Source organism: Phalacrocorax carbo, chromosome 16, assembly GCF_963921805.1.
Source record: "Phalacrocorax carbo chromosome 16, bPhaCar2.1, whole genome shotgun sequence".
In the NCBI taxonomy this organism is placed as follows: domain Eukaryota; kingdom Metazoa; phylum Chordata; class Aves; order Suliformes; family Phalacrocoracidae; genus Phalacrocorax; species Phalacrocorax carbo.
In genome coordinates, this window is record NC_087528.1 from 1,998,448 (window position 1) to 2,016,216 (window position 17,769).

Below are 17,769 nucleotides of genomic sequence, written 5' to 3' on the forward strand. Positions count from 1 at the left end.
GCTGGACTGCTGATAACTGTGTATAAAATTCTGTCAACTTGATGCCATGCCAAGACTTTTCCCAGAAGGAGGCTGTCTTTATCTTGTTTGTCAAAAAAAGATGTTTGGGCTTGCTTTAGTTTCTGAAGAAAGGGTGAGGTCTCCTTAAATGCAGCTCTTTTTCAGCCCAACTTAAGGCTGCAAAGCTCAGAACTCTGTTGGATCTTGCCTACTGTTTTTTCTTTCCTGAGGCAATGTACGTCAAGTGACAGGTACTGAACAGCGTGCTTTCAAAAACAATGTCTTAATTTCCTGAATTAGTAGAGTGGCACTTCATCTGTCATGAACTTGTGTGCAGGATTCTTTAACATAACGTTCCGTTAAGTAAAACAAGACCACTTAACGTGAATTTTGATTGGATTACCAAAATTCCCCGGTACAAAAATGAAAAACACAGGCTTTTGTGCCTTTTGAATTGGAGTGACAGCTTTGGAATGATCCTTAATCAGCATAAATGGAAATTTCCTCTAGTATTTAGTAACAGGCTGTTTAAAAAAAATGGAGAGGCATTGATCACCTAAATTTCTCAATTTCTAACATCTTCCTGCTATTGAACCTGGGCTTGCTCCTTGTATTTCTCAAATATTTCCTCCTGGCAGTGCTGAATGGTGTTTATGTAAGATGGTGACTGCCATCAAAAACTGATAAAATGGTCTTTTGTGGGAGAAGTTTCCTTGATCAGCTAAAAATCAAACTCTCAAAGATCTGAAGTGACTTAGTTCCTTAAGAGCTTCAGACATCTGATCTCCGTTAGCCTAGCAAGCTGTTAAGTAGACTGGTGCATTCTGATACATATTTTTGTACGCAGCAATGCAGAAATACTAACCTGTTTTTTTAAAAACTGATATTTTGGAAGTCTCCTTGCACGGTCTTGCAAATACGCTATGACAGAACTTGTTGCTTGCCGGTACTGCTCCTCTGCTGCGCAGAGAATTGACCTGTTGATTCCTGTTTGCTGGGACCTGCGTGGTTTCGCTGTGCCTTCAGCCTCACTAAGCAAGCTGCGGCTGGGGTGACGATTCGGAAGTGGGGTGAAGTACAGGCATAGGAACAGTTTTGGTCAAACTATCCAGAGTTCGCTTCGCTGTTCGGCCTGGCTTGGTTTGTAACGGTTCTCGTTCGTGCTGGTGGCCTAACGGACTGCCAGAAGTCCACGTGTCAGAGGATAAAGGAAAACTGGGCAAAGAGGTCTTGTCCCACTGGTTGGGAGGTAAGTTTTTCATGTTTATTAAGCAGCTAAGATCTTTCAAAAGCCTGGGCGAATTGTATTATTAACCACAGTTTGCAAATAATGTATTCTGAAGTGGTCGTCGTGCAGTTCAGGTAACATTCCTCTCACGGTTTTTTAAATGAAAAAGAATGGAGTAAGTCATAATTGGATAGGATACTGCAGTGAGTTCTTGTGAGTGGTAAGACCTTGCCTGGAGTGCATGCTGGGTCTTTAGTCCCCAAACACTTCCAGTTTCACTGAGTGGTGATGGATAGCTACCAGTTACTTAAAAAGGTGTAACCAAAATTGTTTGTTTCAGGCACTGAAAGTAAGGCGTTTTTATTCAAGTCCGGGGTGCGGATAATGGCAGAACGAAAGGGCAGCTGGTTTTGGTGGGACCCTTAGTTAACACCTGAAAATCAGCGCCTTGGTTTATCTGCACAGTGGGGATGGTAACGCCTGTTTAACAGGGCTCCGGTGAGGGCCGGTATCGAGTGGCCCGAGGTGCTGGTTCAAAAGGGGTTGTGGGAGAGCGAGGCCGCTCTGAAACGGAATATGCTGAACTGCCAAGAGCGTAAGGAAATACTCCAAGTGGGAATGTGAGAGAGGTTCTTGTGCTGGCGCGTGGAGGTGTTCTCAACAAAAGAAGAATCCCTGAAGTAGTCCTAAGATAATTGCTGCTGGAGGATAACTACAATATCAAAACACAGAGCGTCTCCGCAAAGGATATGGTCAAAGCCAGGCTATTTTCTCACAAGTATATTCCCTTCTGGTACCTTCACCTCATTACTTCTGAGGCAGACAATGTAATGTAAGTGCTGCCGTTTTGCCTGTTGGATACTGGTTCTATTGTGACCGTTAGTGCAACATTAATGAAAAGGTATAATGTGACTGGCTCAAAGAAATAATACTTTCTGTGCTTTAGCCAGTTGGAAAGAATTTAATTTCTAAGGAATAGCAGTTTGCTTTCAAAGCTAAAAGTGAAAAACGAGATGCTTCCATGATCATCACCTATTAAATGGAAAGTGAACAACAAAATGGAAGGATTTTTATTAGAATTTTAGATGGTGGCCGCTTCTCAGTATGCTTGTATCAGCTGGTGTGATGGACTGTTGTGGAGTTATAAAAGACAATCTAAAGGCACTTCAGTAACTTGAATTATTAATTATGTTACCACTGTAATCTAATACGTTTCATTCTCTGGATTATTGAGGTTTGCTTGTTCTGGCTGTAAACCAGTTGCCAAACTGAATGTGTTCTGATAGTGAATAATTTAATTTATCTTGCTTTTTTGTACTTAGCGTCAGAATGAATTGGTAGTACAGCGCTTCTCCCTGGTGGTTGGGGTGTAGGTGTGTGAGGATAAATAGGAGATGGAAGGCTGGGTTTTGATTCCTGTTGGCAGTTTTTGGTTGGCCTTCAAGATGCTTCATTACAGGGGTTTTCTGGTTTCTTCACTAGTAGCGTGGGACTGATGGTCTTACTCTAAGATGGAGATGCTGGGGGGCCCTGCTGGTGTTTCTGAAGTGGTTGGAGTCCCTTTGAGAGGAAGAGTTTTCCTCTCCTCTTGAAGAACTCCATCGTGTGCGCGGGAGGGATCAAGTAGGGCTGGTGGTGCTATGGACGAAGCGGCTCGCTGTCAGCAGAGGTACCAGAAGTGGTGAGGATCCGTGGGGTGCTGTGGAAAGGGAACACAAGTGTATGAGTCGGCGAGGAGCTGCGGTGGGAATGGCAACTGTGGGAAGAGCTGTAGGTTTTGACAAGTAATTAATCCTGGAATGAGGATGACTTTGGAGCCCTGGGGAAAGGCTAAGGTTGTGGAAGCCCAAATAAGTAGTAAATAGATTGTTGCTCCTTAGGAAATGAATACTCTCCAGGGGGACATGGACGCAAAGGACACCCTTTGTGATGAATTTTGTGGTGGTTTTGGTGGCTTTGATCCTTCCCCTTTCAGCTTCTGGTCCATTGATCTCATTAAAGTACATCTCATGCCCTGCAAGGGCTCTTGGAGGATCGCTTGATTAAGAAAACTTGACAGTTTAAGCAAACTTGGACAAGGCAAAAGCAGAATGAAAGGAGCTCTGCGTTCTCTGTCAGGACACTGACTTCCCTTTCCAGCGGTGCTTGTCTTTTTTTCCACTAAGGAGCAATGATTCGGAGTACGCTGCCAGAGCTGGCAATGCTGGGTGCCCAGAGCAGAACAGCAGCATGTGTTGGCCACTCTGCTTCTTATGTTATTCAGAACTACGTCTCTGCGGCTCTGAGAGGAGTCTGGGCCCTGCGATTCGAGCCTCCTTCCCAAACTGTAACTTCCTGTTACGAACTCTACCTGAAGATGTAGAGGGGCACCAAAGCAACTCTTTGGCAGGACAAACGGTTCGATCTGTAGGATACCAGCCTTCCACTGAACTTCCACTGTGCATCGCTTCAGGTGCCAAAGTCTGACAGCTGCAAATCTAGCTGCAACAAGGGTGGTTTATTAGCTGGTGATTACTTTTTACCCTCAGCTGTGAATGAATTGAGGGAAGAAAATACAAGACTGAGTCAAAAATGTTTTTTGTACCATGTGCTTGGAATAAAGAAAGCAAGTGCTTTGTGGCTGCCATAAATAGCAGAGACTGGCATGAAGAAACAACCCTTGGTCACGGGAGGATGACCAAGCTGCGGCTTGTTCTCAAACCAATGGTATCTCTCCTTGCCTAACCCTTGCATTTCCTGGAGTCTTGTTCAGACTTCCAGATGCTTTTGGCATTCATTCCCAGCTGAATTTCAACAACAGGTGGAATTGTTTGGTGTCTGAGTTTTTCAAACAGCTGCTGAGGATAGTTCTGGTCAAATGTCATCATCCTGGGAAGGATCCCAAGCCCAGTTTCTGTAGCCACCTTCACAAATCCCTTCATCTTGTTATGGATAAATAATCAGCAAAGCAGCTTTTATTTGAAGACAGTCCTGCAGTCAGGTCTGTCTGAGATATCAGTGAGGTCCCTTGGAAATACTGGAGGTTTAGAATTTTAAAGCTGCATGTTAAAACTAGCTTTGTCAGAGGGAACGGGTTTTTCTTCATCTTGACTTTAAAAACTGGCTCTGTATGTCTCGGGGGTACAAATTTAAGAGTCAAATCCTGTGGGTTTGAATAAAAAGTGTTTAGATGACAAAATACTTTTGAAGTTCCCAAGAGAGCAGATGTTTACCTGTATGCAAGTAGGTATCATTTGACTTCTTAATGCCCAAGCCTAAGGGATAATAGAATTAAAACAACCGTGTCAAGTTATTTAAAATTTCCCTTTAATCTACCTCTAGAAAGATGTGATGTGACAGAGCATTCCCTGGGGACCTAAATAGTAGTTGGGGCTTTTTTTTTAACTATTTTTTGTAGATTCTAGATTAGAAAAAATGAAATACTGTGGCACAGTTTCAGCAGTTCAGCTCTTTCCTGAGTCGTGTTAATATTAAGGCTGGTGGTAATTCAGACACTTGACTTCATGTTGTACATGGAGTGAAGTAGCACAATCAATGCTTGCGTTTTTTCATACTAAAAAGAAATATTTTCTAGAGAAAAGTGGTATTTGGGGGTATTAAGGGCTGTTATTGCTGGGAGGGATGGAGATGGGGGTTTTCTTTCCTGCTTCTCACTCCTTTATGCAAGTACTAATTAAAACATTTGTAGTGGGAGGTCCTGATGCATTACTTTTGGAGTAAAAGCGGTGATTGAGGAAGCACCTGCGTGTCTGGAAGTTGCAGGGAGCTCAGGAAGGTCCCTGTCACCAAATCAAAGGTGGATTTGACAGATGGCTTAACTTACCAGATGCTGGCTGTTGACCAGTGTGCTGTATGAGTTTGTGCTGGCACTTTGTGGAAGAGACACACCGCAGAAGTGCAGCCATGTGCTTTTAAGACACAGGTGAGCAGTGCTGGGCTTTGTACTCCAGCTACCATAGTCGTTCTGGGACTCACCTAGGGTTAATGGAATAATCCAGTGCTCCAAAATCACCTGATGTAGCAAATTGTTATTGCACCGCGTGTTCTGTGATGATGTGACTGTTTCATGCTGTCCCTGCTGCAGCAACCCCCATGCGTCTCTGCAGGCCATCGGATGTAGAATCATTAAGGTTGGAAAAGACCTCTAGGATCATCAAGTCCAACCCCCACCCAACACCCCCAGGTCTCCTAAACCACGTCCCCAAGTGCCATGTCAGCATCTTTTTGAACCCCCCCAGGGACGGTGACTCCCCACCTCTCTGGGCAGCCTGTGCCAGGGCCGGACTGCTCTTGTGGTGAAGACATTTTTCTTCATATCCAAGCTAAACCTCCCCTGACACAGCTTGAGGCCATTTCATCTCGTCCTAAATGTTTCTCCATCCTCGTTGGAGCCGATCTCCGCAGCAGCCTTGTGCGGACACCTCCCACACCCCGTATTGTCCATCCACGTACTTTGGAGTCGCGCCATGACACACTCTGAGGTAACTTCAAGGCGGGCGCGGGCTGGGCCCACCTCCCAGCGCAGTGCTGTGAGGGAGCAGGGCCTCGCCGGGGACGGGCGGCGGGGGCCCGATGGTGCTCGGGGTGACGCACTTAGCGGCGGCTCTGGGGCGGGCGGGGCGCGAAGGGGCGCCTGTGCGGGCCGGGGCGGCGGGGCTCCCCCCGCCCGCGTTCCCCTCAACGCCGCCGCCGCCACTTTTGTCTCGCCTCATGTGCGGCTAAGCCAATCACAGCTCACCTGAGGGAAGCGACAGGCCTTCCGCCAATCACCAACAAAAGGCGCCGCCGCCCGGGTGCAGCCAATCACCGCAAAGCAGACGTATTGCTTCACCAATGAGCTTTTAAGGATGAGACAAGGCGGCTTAGAATAGAAGGTGAGGCGGGCCAAAGGGCAGAGTGGCAGGGGGCGGTCGAATAGAAGCTCGGGATTGGGTTTGAACCGTCCAATGAAAGGGCCGCTGGGGGGCGGGCTTTAAGGTGCTTATAAAAGGCTCGGCCGGTGCGGGCGGCGGCTGCAGTTGTCACCGGCAGTAGCGGGGCGAGGAAAGGAGCGGGAGCGAGATCCCTTCCCGGGACCGTCACTCCCCGCCGGCCTCTTCACGGAGCCTGTTCCCCTCCGTCCGCCGCCGCCATGACCACCACCACCACCTTTTCGGGCATGGACCCCAGCGGCAGGAACAGCTCCAGGTCCGGTTGGGGGGGGGCGGGGCTCGGGGGCCGGCGGGACCTTCAGGGCGGCGGGGCTGAGGGCCGGGGCGGCGGGGCCGTCGCTCCCCGCTCGCCTCAGGGCCCGGTGGGCCGCGGGAGGGGCTCTGCGGGGGGCGGAGGGGCCGGGAGGCGCGGTGGGGGCGGGGGGGCAGGCCGTGGCCGTGGCGCAGCCGCCCGGGGGCGGGGGTGCGTGTGCGGGAGCTGCGGGGGTGGGTGGGCGCTGCCGAGACCCCCCGGCTGTGCCCCTGCCTCACCGCCGTTCCCGAACAAAGAAGGGAGGCGACTCCCCGCCTCGCCGCGGGGCCGCGCAGCCACGCCGTGGGGGGCGGGGGGCGAGGGGGGCACCGCGCCCCCGCTCCCCTCCTCACCCTCGCTCCCCTCGTCCGCCCCCGCCTTCCCCCCGCGCTGCCCGGCGGGACCCTCCTCTGCCCGGCCGAGCGGCCCCGCGGGCGGCCGCCTTCTGGGTGGGGCCGGGCGGGCTCCATTGTCTGCTCCAGGCGGCCGGGCTCGGCCCTCGCCGCGGGTCGGGCCCCGCCGCCTCCCCGCACCCCACCCGCCCCCGGCAGGGAGTGGGCCGGGGGCGTCCCTGCCCTGCCCCGCCCCGCCCCGGCGGGGCCTCGGCCGGGCGCCGGGGGGCTGGCGAGGGCGGGGGGGGCCGCAGCCCGGCTCGAAACAAAGAAAACTTGGCAGGTGGGTCTGGGGGAGATGCACCGGCATCCACCTTTCTGCGGGAGTAACAGCCGCGGGCTCGGAGAGGGTCGCGCTTTTCGTATTTTTCCCCGCCGAGCACTCGTGGCTTTTTTCTGTCAGGTTTTGGCCTAACAAAGCACCTGCTTCCTGTCTGCTTTCAGCTTTTTGGGGTGCGTTTTAAAACAAAATAAATGAAAAAACCCCCAACCCTTTAGAAGAGTGGCTGCTGGATGGAGCCGCGGGTGGATTTTATGCATCGCTGGGTATCGGGTGCAATTTTAAAAGCCGTTCGTTGCTTGAAGTATTAAATGTAGCTTTGATGAAGCACGTTACAACATCTCGGCTGTGAGAAGCTTCTAATGACATCTGTCAACCTCTAGCTGAGCTTGGCAAGAGGGAATATTCTTCTGTAACGGTTTGAGTGATGCCGCATCTTCCTTCAGTCCCCTCGTCTGTTAATTTCATTAAGATTGTCAGTGGAAACTGCTGTGCTGGTAAGGGAGTAAAGGTTTCACTGCTCTGATAAAATAAAGGTGATCTAAGATGCGGGAACAAGCCCTCCTTTGAACAGACTGTTCTTCAAATTAGTAAGTGCAACAGATGTAACTAAGAAAATAAACCTTCTATGCCAGGACATTTTCTCTGGGGGGGGAAAAAAAAGAGATAATGGAGTGATTCAGGATCATTATACTGTATCTCTTAATTCACAAAGGAGACAAAGCAAGTCATTAAAGTGTACTTGGATTCTTAGAACATGTTGTACGATCTACCGAGATCCTCCCATTAGCAGCTGGACGTTAGTACTTAGAACTTTGGAGAAGAATTTTGTAAGGAAAAGTAGTTTGCCAGTTAAGTACTGCTAAACATCTGTGCCAAACACCTTTGCAAATCTTTCTTGCTGTTGTGTTGAGTTCCGTAGGCTGGAGAAGTGTTTCTGTGGTGCGTTTGGAACGTAATAGGCCCGAAGTGTCCAGAGAGCTGAGGGCAGTTGCCAGCGGTGATGACATGTAAAACCAGACGTGTTCTTTGTATCGCATTCCTAGGCTTGGTGCGTTAACAAGCTGCGTACCGTTTTCTGTGGCAAAGCTCTAACTTTAATTTATTAAATTAATTGAAGCAGAGACGAAGCGTGCACCTTTCCTAGCTTGTTCTGGTCTTCATCTGAGAGCCCCAGATGTCTTGAACACCCAGGTCTGTTGGTGTCCTCACACCTCTCTGGGCGTTGTGACAGTTCTCTCATGGCCTTGCACGTTTTTATTCTCCTACCTTTTGTCTGGCTTCTCCAGCTAATGCATCAGCCTTGAAAAGAGCTCATGCTTAAGAAAATAAGATCTGAAGGAATTTACATTTCAAGATTTATTTCACCGCTGTTGTTAATTTTACAAGTTGAAAAGCAGACCATAATGTCATCCATGAAATACCAGGCAGGCTTCTTTTGTGTCTGTCTAACAGAAGGTGGTTAGATTTAGGTTATATATCTGGAGCTCTGTACACGTGTTTCTCCTAATAACAGCCTAACTTAAAACTGTTTAATTGCATCTTTTAAGCCTAGCCCATTAGCATGCTGCAGCCTTGAGGGTTTTTCCGATGAAACAACTCTAGATAAAGGCTGCAGCCCCGGGTCACCAGTGATGCAGCCAGTACTGTGGCTCTCATGCCAAACTTTAGTCTTTGCTGTGCTGCCAGTTTCAAGATTAATGTCAGCCTTCACAGGGCGCTTTTAAAAAACTGGAATTTTACATGCCCACGTACCCTTTTTTGTTGTTTTTAATTGTCTTGGGGTGAAGACTAGTAGCAGCAGCTCTTATTGACACCTAATAAAGCAAGGGCACAAGGAGAGCGGAGCATTTCATTTTTGTTAGCGTCACTAAAGAGAAGAGTAGTGGAGACAGAGTGCCTGGGTTGAATGCTGGCGGGCAGCTCACCTTTATACTTCCAGTTTGCGCTGAAGCCACGACAGCCCGTGTCATTAGTTAAAAGCCAATGTGTAATAGGGTCATCTCGTGTAGTTTCTGTTTGGACAGAATTTAGCCTGGGTGACTGCCCGACGCAAGAGCCAGCAATGATCTCCTCGTTTATTAATCTGGTTTTATGTGTTGGAGTGCAGTCTTGGTGAAGGTACACGCAAGGTGGTAAAGCTGACTCTCTCTGCAGAGTGCTGCGTCCTCCGGGCGGTGGGTCCAACTTCTCCTTGGGTTTTGATGAACCAAAAGAGCAACCTGTGCGAAGGAACAAAATGGCATCCAGCATCTTTGGAACTCCTGAAGAAAACCCACCTTCCTGGGCTAAATCATCGGGTAAGAACGTAGTGCCTTGTTTCCAGATCTGATGATGTGCATTCATTCATTTTTTTGTATCAGCCTGAAGCTGCCGGTAGCTCAGTGTGGAAAACAGAATTAGCCTCCTACTTGGTAGTTGAGGTCTATAAGTGATGTCTACTGGCATGGGATTTTTCATTCCTCATTTTGAATTGCTTCCAGAGGGGGGGGGTTTAATGCAAGTCTCGGGCATAGATGTTGCAAGCAGAGAATTGTATTTTGGATGCAATTTCTCCAAGTTAATCAAGTCACAGTAAGGTCAACTGGTGTCTTAATATTTGGAATAGCACTGATTGGTCCTGATTAATCTGAGGGAGTTTAGCTTTGTGGTGTACTCGCAGCTGGGATTAAGCTTCCATTTCAGCAAAGCGCTTCCAGCACGGACAGCCTTGGGACCCTAGCTTCCATCTGTTTAAATGGCAGCCTCAGCTGCATGAGGTGCTGTTGTAAGACAGTAATTTGTCAGACAGTATCTAAAGGACCAAGACCTCTTAGAGTGATAAAGCTTTAATTTAAAAAACAACCCCCCAAAAAAACCCTGACTATTGATGATCTGCCTTCCCAGTGAGTTTGTCTTGCAACCTGATTAGAATCAATCTCTGCTTGTAGGGGCTAAGCCAGGTGAAATCAGAGAAGACACTGAATCATCTGGACCACAAAGAAGAAACTCAACTGATGCAAACTGTGGAGACATTGTAGATCCCAAGGTCAGTACATCAGCTATGAAGAGCCCGATAACGGGACAACTCGTGCTCTGTGTGTGATTGCTTTATCACCGAGGTCCACGCAGTTGGAAGCACAGTAGGATTTGAATCTGTTCTTTTCCTGAAGGTTTACTTTTCCACCCGATAGTCTTACAGTTTGTTGATGCAGGGCTGAATTTTTCTAAAAGGACCACTTTCTAGAGCTTTTAACTCTTCTTATTGATGAGACTTTAATGAAGTGGTATGAAATCTACCTTCAGCCCTGTGTGACTGTGTCTTAACAGCTCTTACAAACAATACTTACCACAACAAACGGTGTGGATCTGTTGACTGACAAAGGACTTGGTTTCACATCCCAAGTACTCGCCTCGGTGGCCTCAATGCTTGTTTTAGTTCTGTTACTGTCTTTGATAGTACCATCAGGTGTGTTGCTTTCTGTGTAAACTCTCTACTTGGTAGCAATAGAGAGCATGATTTGTAGGGTTAATGTGGGTTTTGCTTGATGTGCAATTACATTTACCGGGAAAACCAGGATGAAGAGTTAACAATTCATCTGAACTTAGAAAAACAGGAATGTAGGGTAGACTGCACTTAGGTAAACAAATTATAGAGAAAACCTTGTTCTCTAAAGCTCTCCAGCTTTAGGTCTTCTGAAAAGAACTGGGTGGGTAAATTGGTCTCAAATGTTGCGGCAGATACCTTTTGCCTCCTGGGTTATAAAGAGTAAATTTTATTGTCATAATTGACATCGATGATCACTTTAACCCATTTCTGTTATTAATAGGCGCTTTGAGCCGTGAAATTGTTCTTTGCAGAAAACGTCTTGTTCCAATTTAGCAAATAGAAGTGAGATTAGATTTATAGCGGCTACCACAGAAAACAAAAATAAACTGTTTAGTCTAATTCTATTTTCTACTTAATTGTATTAAATACTGTGGTTCTCAGCTTTGCAGACAAATTCTTAATACGTTAATTTTATGCAGTAGTTACAGCTACGAACAGCAGAAGCTGGAGCTGGTGCGCTGTAGCCCGGTCTGAGACTTAAGGCGATAGATTTGCCTGAGTTTCTGTGCATTTGCATCCTGCAACTGCAGTTTCACTATGTAATCAACGCTAAATCTGTGAAAGCTGATAAAAACCTCATGCCATTGAGGAGCCTTGGCTGCTGCTGAAAGACTTTCTGTATCTTTGTGTCAAGTTGCAGCCTGTGAACAGATTCAGTATGAAAAGAATGTTCAACTGTTTATGTCGCGATGGAAACTTTATCAGTAGAGTTGCAAAAAACTGGTCTGTGTTTCACAAATGAAGTTAAATATTCTGGATAGAACAAATGCTCTTGGCCTTGCCAGCAGATCAGTGTTGGGAGGCCGCATAGTAGAAAGGAGGGGACACTGAGCTATTGCTAACTGCCTGCAGTTTAACTTCCCTGTTACAGCGTTCTGGTTACTGTCAGTGCTCCCTTGTGAAGGATGCTGTTTATTATAAAGTGCTCCTGCCCACCCGGATCCTTCACGGTGTGGGAATAACAAGTGTGCCACGTGGTCATCAGGGTTTCTTCAGCAGTATCTGTTTAAACTTTTAAAAGGACATTAGGTAAATAAACAGCTGGTGAAATTAAATTAGTCACTGTGTAAGGATTGATGCTTACAAACCCGTGATATAAATCTGCAGAAATACGTATGCAGAACCCCCCATGCCGCTCTGATACCTGTCCTGAAGAGCCAGTGGCTGCTCTGGAGGTGCGTCACTGGGTCTGTCGCTCAGAAAGCGTTGCCTGACCACCGCGGTCATAGCGTGGAGTGTCGAGTGCCCTCTCTGTGGAGGGGGAAAATACGTTGTGAAGCAGGAGATATAATGTGTTTCTCTCTCTTCTAGGGAGGAGACGGTGGTGGTGAAATTTCTGGTGAGTAACTCCTTCGGACTCTTCTAGTAAAAGCGTTTTGGAGTCAGGCGCTTTTGAAATAGAGGATGTAGGATGTGTAAATGGGGATGCATTAGGAGAGAGACAGCTTGGGGTTGTCCCTTGAATCCATTGAACCAGTAAAGTGACCTGACCGCTTCAGCAGAAGTGTGGACACAGAACGGAGTGGCAGAGTGCCTGGTAGTCATCAGGGTAAAAACAAGAACAGTCCCGTTCACTTACTTTGCCAGCAGCAGTTGGTGTCAAGATTTGTTTAAGTACTAGAAGGCAAGGTGGATACCGTCCTGCAGAGAGTTCAGTGATTGAAAGGCTACGCTGCTCTTTATAGTAGCTTATAATTAAATAGTACAGTCAACTTTGTGGATTTTTGTTTAGCAATTTACTTCTTTCCTATTGTCTTCTCATACAGCGACCACCACCTTCACAGAAATAATCAAAACCAGCTACTGCATCTGCAAGTGTCTGCATTAACTAGCTTTTCAGTTCCTGTCGCTTTTTAAATGCTGATTTTTGCCAAGGAAGTTCATATGCATACTGCAAATCCCATGTAAACAGAGGCATTTCCCCTTCAAAACACTGAAGTGTCTTTTTTCTAGCTCTGAGGCTGGAAACCTCTCATTTGTAAGATTCACCTTAAGAATAGCTTACTTCCTGGTGAGAGGAATGTGTGTGCTGACTGGGTACTTCAAGTGCTACTTTCAACACCTAATTGTTGTGGGAGATGACTAGAACTGTTAGCAGTTCCGCGTCCTGAAAAGACTTTTGCTGCGAGGGTGAGAATTTTTCCAGAACGTTTTTAACTACCTCCTAAGTGGTGTCAGCTCCCAAAATAAGTCTGGCTGCTTCTAATCAAATGATACAGGATACAGGCTTCTTTATTTCTTTCCCATGTCTGTCTGATCTTAATTAGCACTGTAGGCATTTAGAGTTTACGCCTCGAGTAAGAGGATGTGGTTTGATAATAGAAGCAAACTGATCGAAGGGCTTTGCTGCTTCTCCTGGGGCTTGTTTGAACCAGCTCACCATGACAGAGCCTGCAAGCAGCGGTGGGGCAAGAGGAGGTGGGCTGGAGGAGGCAGAACTAGGGCTGCCCGGGTTAGCAACAGCTGACTGAAACTTTGAGTATAAAATTATATTCCTGACTCTTAGAACAAGTTCCCATTTTCACAGATGTCATATTTGTCAGCTTTTGGTTTGTTTCTGGGTAGGTGACAGCGAAGGAAGTTCTTAAGTACCACGTGAGCATGTGCTGGGAGGTGGTTTAGAAAAACAAAGGCATTACTGGAAAGTAATGGAGGCTGTTTACTGTTGTGGCCACAACTAAAAGTTAAATTTTTGAAGATGGCCAAGTTGAAATAAAAATGACAGGCAAACATTTGAATGTTAAATTTCCACTGATGGTACTTAGGAAGGAGTAGGAAGTTAATGCTGCCTGGAAGTGCTGTCTGTGGCAGATCCTTGAGAAACCTGGTGGGTTGTTAGATTAATTTCTACCGTTGATAGCTTTGGGGTATGATAGCTTAATGGAGCATGGAGTCCCGTCGAGCTAGCTGTGTCACTCCACCACTTGTTATTCCTGCTGTGTGAGGTGGCAGATGTGAGCTGGTGAACATCCCACCTGTCACACAGGCGATTTTGTGCTCCGTGTTGTAGAGCTCTCTGGGGTTTGAAAGGGGCTGAATGAACACACCTCCAAGTAAAAACTCTCTGCTTACAAGATCACAGCATAATTAGGTTCTTAATAGGATCCCGTCATTAAAAGAAATGTCTGTCTGAATTTGGAAATTACTTCATGTATGTAACTGATTATAAAACTGCAAGTAGGCGTCAGGTGGGATACGCATATTTTTTAATCATGTCTGTCTAGGGGAAGAAAACGGGTTCCTTTTCAGGCAGTGTTCTTGCTTCTGTTTGGAAGCTGTAGTTCCTCTCTGTGCATCAACGTTTCCCATGGTTTGCAGTATACTCAGTAGAAAACTGTCAGAGATTATACCCTTTCTGATAAGGGAAGAACTTTGACGTTTGATCTGATCCTGTTGCGTTTACCACTTCAGTTATTCGGTTGGCAAACTTACCTGCACCTTGGTTACGTGGCAGGTACTAATGTCAGCTGGCGACATGAGCCTCTAAAGGCTATAGAGACTTCCCCGGAGTCTCCTGTGATAGCAGCTCTCGTATCTCTTGTGATTTGGTTAGCACTGCGTACTTAAGGAATGTGACTAGCTAAGGAGAGCTAGACAGCACTCGACTGACTGCGCAGGATACACAGGGAGGTGGAGTCTGGCGTTCGGTGCACAGACGATCATCGGGAGTCCTGCCCAGCCCTCGGACTGTCTGCTGAAGGCACAGGCAGCGGAGCAACGCTCAGCGCCGTAGGAACAGTGGGCATGCCGCAGTTGTTCTCGGCTTGCTGAGTAAGCAGGTGGTGGTACGTGTGAGCCACAGAAGCCTCAAGCTTAAAACTCTGTATGAACTGTTCTGTTCAGATGCCTGTGGGCTGAGGAACACGGAGTGTTTCGGATTGCACGGCGACTGACTAAGCTGCAGGAGGTCTTTGGTACAAGCATGGATTCAGGGCACTCAGTGACACAAGTGGGTTTTCAGTGTTTCTGATAAAATTCTGCATCAAAGGTTATTAAAAACAAACAGAAAACCCCAAACCTACAAAAAAAGAGTTGCCACAGGACTGGAGGAATGCTGCTCCTGTGGACAGGAAAGTAGCGAAGGAATAGGAGGCAAAGGATAGGATAGGGCTTAGCAATTGCTTTTCAGGTTGGAAAAATGAGCCATGGGAAGTGATGCTGGGACTAGTTTTATTCAGTGCCTTCATCCGTGGCCTGGAAAAGGTAATGAACAGTGACATCTCCAATTTTGTTGGTGGTATTAGCTCTTTCAAGCAGCCAAATGTGCTGATGGTGAGAAAATCTAACTGTTGGAAGGACTCAACTTAAACAAGATAGGTTAAAAGGTGGCAGAATAATCTTTATATAAATAAGTATAAAGTAATGCATCTCGGGGGGGGGGGGGGAACCCCCAACCCAACACCTAATCCACGCCAGTCCTTGTGTTCAGCTCTGCGCAGCAGTTTAGCTCTGGGGATCTGCCTTGAGTCTTATCACTGAAAGTTCTGCGAAACGTTTGGAGGTGCCAGCAAAGTGTTGCGTATCATCAGGGAGAGAATGGGAAACCAGACGTTACTTTGCCTCCGTAAACAGTGGTATGCCCGCATCTTGAATCGTGTGGGCAGTCCGTGAAACGTAAGGGCCAGAAGGTTGTAGTGGAGGTAGGCGAGGGGCAGAGGAAGGTACTGGGAAGGGTAAGGGGGTGCAGCAGCTGCCTTAGGAGGAGAGACTAAAGTGGCTGTGCCTCTTCCTTTGAAGAGGAGGCTGGGGGAGAGGGAATGCGATCGAGATTTACTAAATCCTGAAGGTGGAGGTTAAGGTGAATGTACAGCTGTTCCCTGAATCCTCCAAAGCAAGAACTAGCGATCACAGGGTAAAACTAAGTCTGTTTAGAAAAAACCAAACCAAAGTACATCTTGGCAGAGCTGGCGGTGAAGCCCCACTCCCCTCGCCCCACCAAGTACCGGGGGCTACTTGCTGCTGATTTGGGCCTTTGGCTCATAACTGATTGTGTTAGTCTATAAAAATGTGAGGAGCTCATGTACTTTCTGTGCTCATGAATTAATTGTCAGTGAAGCAGATACATCAGTTATTTCCTACAGTATCTAAAGTGCTTCCTGTGAAGGATTCCTTCTGTGTCCTGTCTTCACTTGTGGTTGTTCAGAAGTATTTAAAATAGATGAAAGTATCATGTGCTTTCCAGGGAGTGTACGAGCGGAGCCTACCCATGCATGGCCGTTCCCTAGTCTGTTCTGTGTTAAGCCTCAGAAGTGTGTGTCAGATCCTCTTCCCTCTAGTTATGAAATTGGGGATGTAGTTTGACGCTGAGCTCTTGCTTACACATACTGGTGCTTCTGTGACTTGGTTTCCAGCACCTGCTCAGACTCGAGTTACGATTGTCGTACGCTGACTAATCTGTACAGACTTCAGCTGCTTGTCATTTAAAAATGAATTGCTGAGGTCCCCTAATAGCAGCTGAGTGAATGTGGCTCTTGAATGCCTGCAACTGGACCGTAAGGCATCAGAGTTCATCTGAAAAACACTTCAGAGGGCTGAGGTCCGTCCTGCCAGCAGGTTACAGCAGCACTCTGAGTGCGTCTGTAAGCCTGGAGAAAACTTACAGGAGCTGATCTGCTGTCTAAGCCAGCGAGACATCTGGCTTCCATCGTCCACGTCAAACACTTTAAAAGCTTCTTTTCTTCTAGAAAACACTGAGGCTGATGTAGAAGCTGCCCCAGGTCAGAATGAAGAAAAATCCCTGCCTGCTGCACCTGTTCCTAGCCCAGTAGCACCAGCACCGTCCAGGAGAAATCCACCCGGTGGCAAGTCCAGCCTAGTCCTCGGTTAAGCCTTTCCCTTCCTGACTGTTTTGAACTCGTGTCTGTTTCTTCCCCCCATGCTTGTGAACTGCACAACTTGAGCCTGACTGTACATCTTGAATTTCTTTCATTAAAAAGAAGCACTTTATGTACTCCATCTTTTTTTTTTTTTAAAAATCAAGGTTTTTTTCCCCACTTCTGTCCTGTGTTTCCCCCAGATCTACTGGAAGTGACATGAGTGTTTTCTAGTGATAGACTTGAGGGAAAGCTTTATGAAGTATAGTAATGTGATTTGAAGGAGAGTAGCTTGGTTCTAAGTGTGCTTAGAGGGTTTTTGTACTGAGATTTTTTAGAACCCCTTAGCTTTACAAGGGTCTAGAATCCTGGTTAAACAGGCCAGCAAACAATCAGCAAGAGCAGTCCTTCCTTCCACATGCAGGATTTGGGGATCTAAAAGGCTTCCTTGACTGCATGTGGTAAATGCCTTGAGCCCTGCTGTGCCATATAAGTCATACAGTGGTTAGTGTACACCGTGCTGCCTTTAAAAAAAAAAAAAAAAAACCTAAAAGACCTTGATAGCGGACTACTATGAAGCAGGGTATGTGCCAAAAGAGGGGTGATGACCAGAGCCGCCTGGCCTAAGGCTAGGAGGGGGTTTATTCAGACTTTATTCAGTAAAGGTGGAGTGGATCGTATAAATAAAAATTACAGGGCATTTTTTTTTTTTACAACTGACTCAATGCTGTGCATGATCATGCTGGTGCTTGACCATGAGGTGAAAATCTCATCCTTTAAAGTGTGTGTTGTAATTTCACAAAGCTGGACCGTTGCTTAAAAGTAAATAATATAGAAATTTTGAAGCAGTGTTTCCTGTGTGGGTTTTATTTCACGGGTTTGGTTTTTGCTTTGTTCTCGGTTGTCCGTGTCTCAGCCAACCTGCCCTACCCTAACGGAGGGGGTATGAGCAGGGGAGGAGAGGTCTTGTACCTGGCTCTGCCATATGCCATCTTCCCCTGAAGAGAGGCTCTTCGGTTTTACCTTCTGAATCACAGAAGTATGGGATATGGCTTGAGATATATAATCTGTGTTATCCAAAATACTTTCTCTCGAGAAAATAGAGGAAAAGTTTGTTTTCCTCACAAAAAAAAAAAAGACCCGAAGGAGGGAAGGGGTGGAAGGGAGACCAAAGCATGGCAGTTCTCTGCTGGCCTGGAGGGGATCAGCTGCACGATGAGCCAAAGCGGGGGGTTTGGACAGAA

General features: G+C 47.0%; 1 protein-coding gene and 1 long non-coding RNA gene across 2 annotated transcripts; one reads left to right on the forward strand and one right to left on the reverse strand.

Annotated features, from left to right (window-relative positions):
• Positions 1-2,169: 2,169 nt before the first annotated feature.
• LOC135315899 (uncharacterized) lies at positions 2,170-5,940 on the reverse strand. Its single transcript, XR_010375377.1, has 3 exons — positions 5,681-5,940; positions 5,204-5,328; positions 2,170-2,927 (listed from the first exon to the last, which is right to left on the reverse strand). It is a non-coding gene; the product is annotated as an uncharacterized LOC135315899 (long non-coding RNA).
• A 285-nt stretch (positions 5,941-6,225) lies between these two features.
• JPT1 (Jupiter microtubule associated homolog 1) lies at positions 6,226-17,370 on the forward strand. Its single transcript, XM_064466835.1, has 5 exons — positions 6,226-6,415; positions 9,281-9,423; positions 10,054-10,151; positions 12,024-12,051; positions 16,397-17,370. The coding sequence occupies exons 1-5, from the start codon at positions 6,360-6,362 to the stop codon at positions 16,537-16,539; spliced, it is 468 nt and encodes a 155-aa protein (XP_064322905.1). The 5' UTR covers positions 6,226-6,359; the 3' UTR covers positions 16,540-17,370.
• The last annotated feature ends 399 nt before the right edge of the window (positions 17,371-17,769 follow it).

Bases quoted from the DNA above. Each gene is read 5' to 3' on its own strand.
- JPT1 (XM_064466835.1), top strand. From the start codon at position 6,360: ATGACCACCACCACCACCTTTTCGGGCATGGACCCCAGCGGCAGGAAC. The intron at 9,424-10,053 runs GTAAGAACGTAG...CTCTGCTTGTAG, and splicing joins TTCCTGGGCTAAATCATCGG to GGGCTAAGCCAGGTGAAATC. The intron at 10,152-12,023 runs GTCAGTACATCA...TCTCTCTTCTAG, and splicing joins GAGACATTGTAGATCCCAAG to GGAGGAGACGGTGGTGGTGA.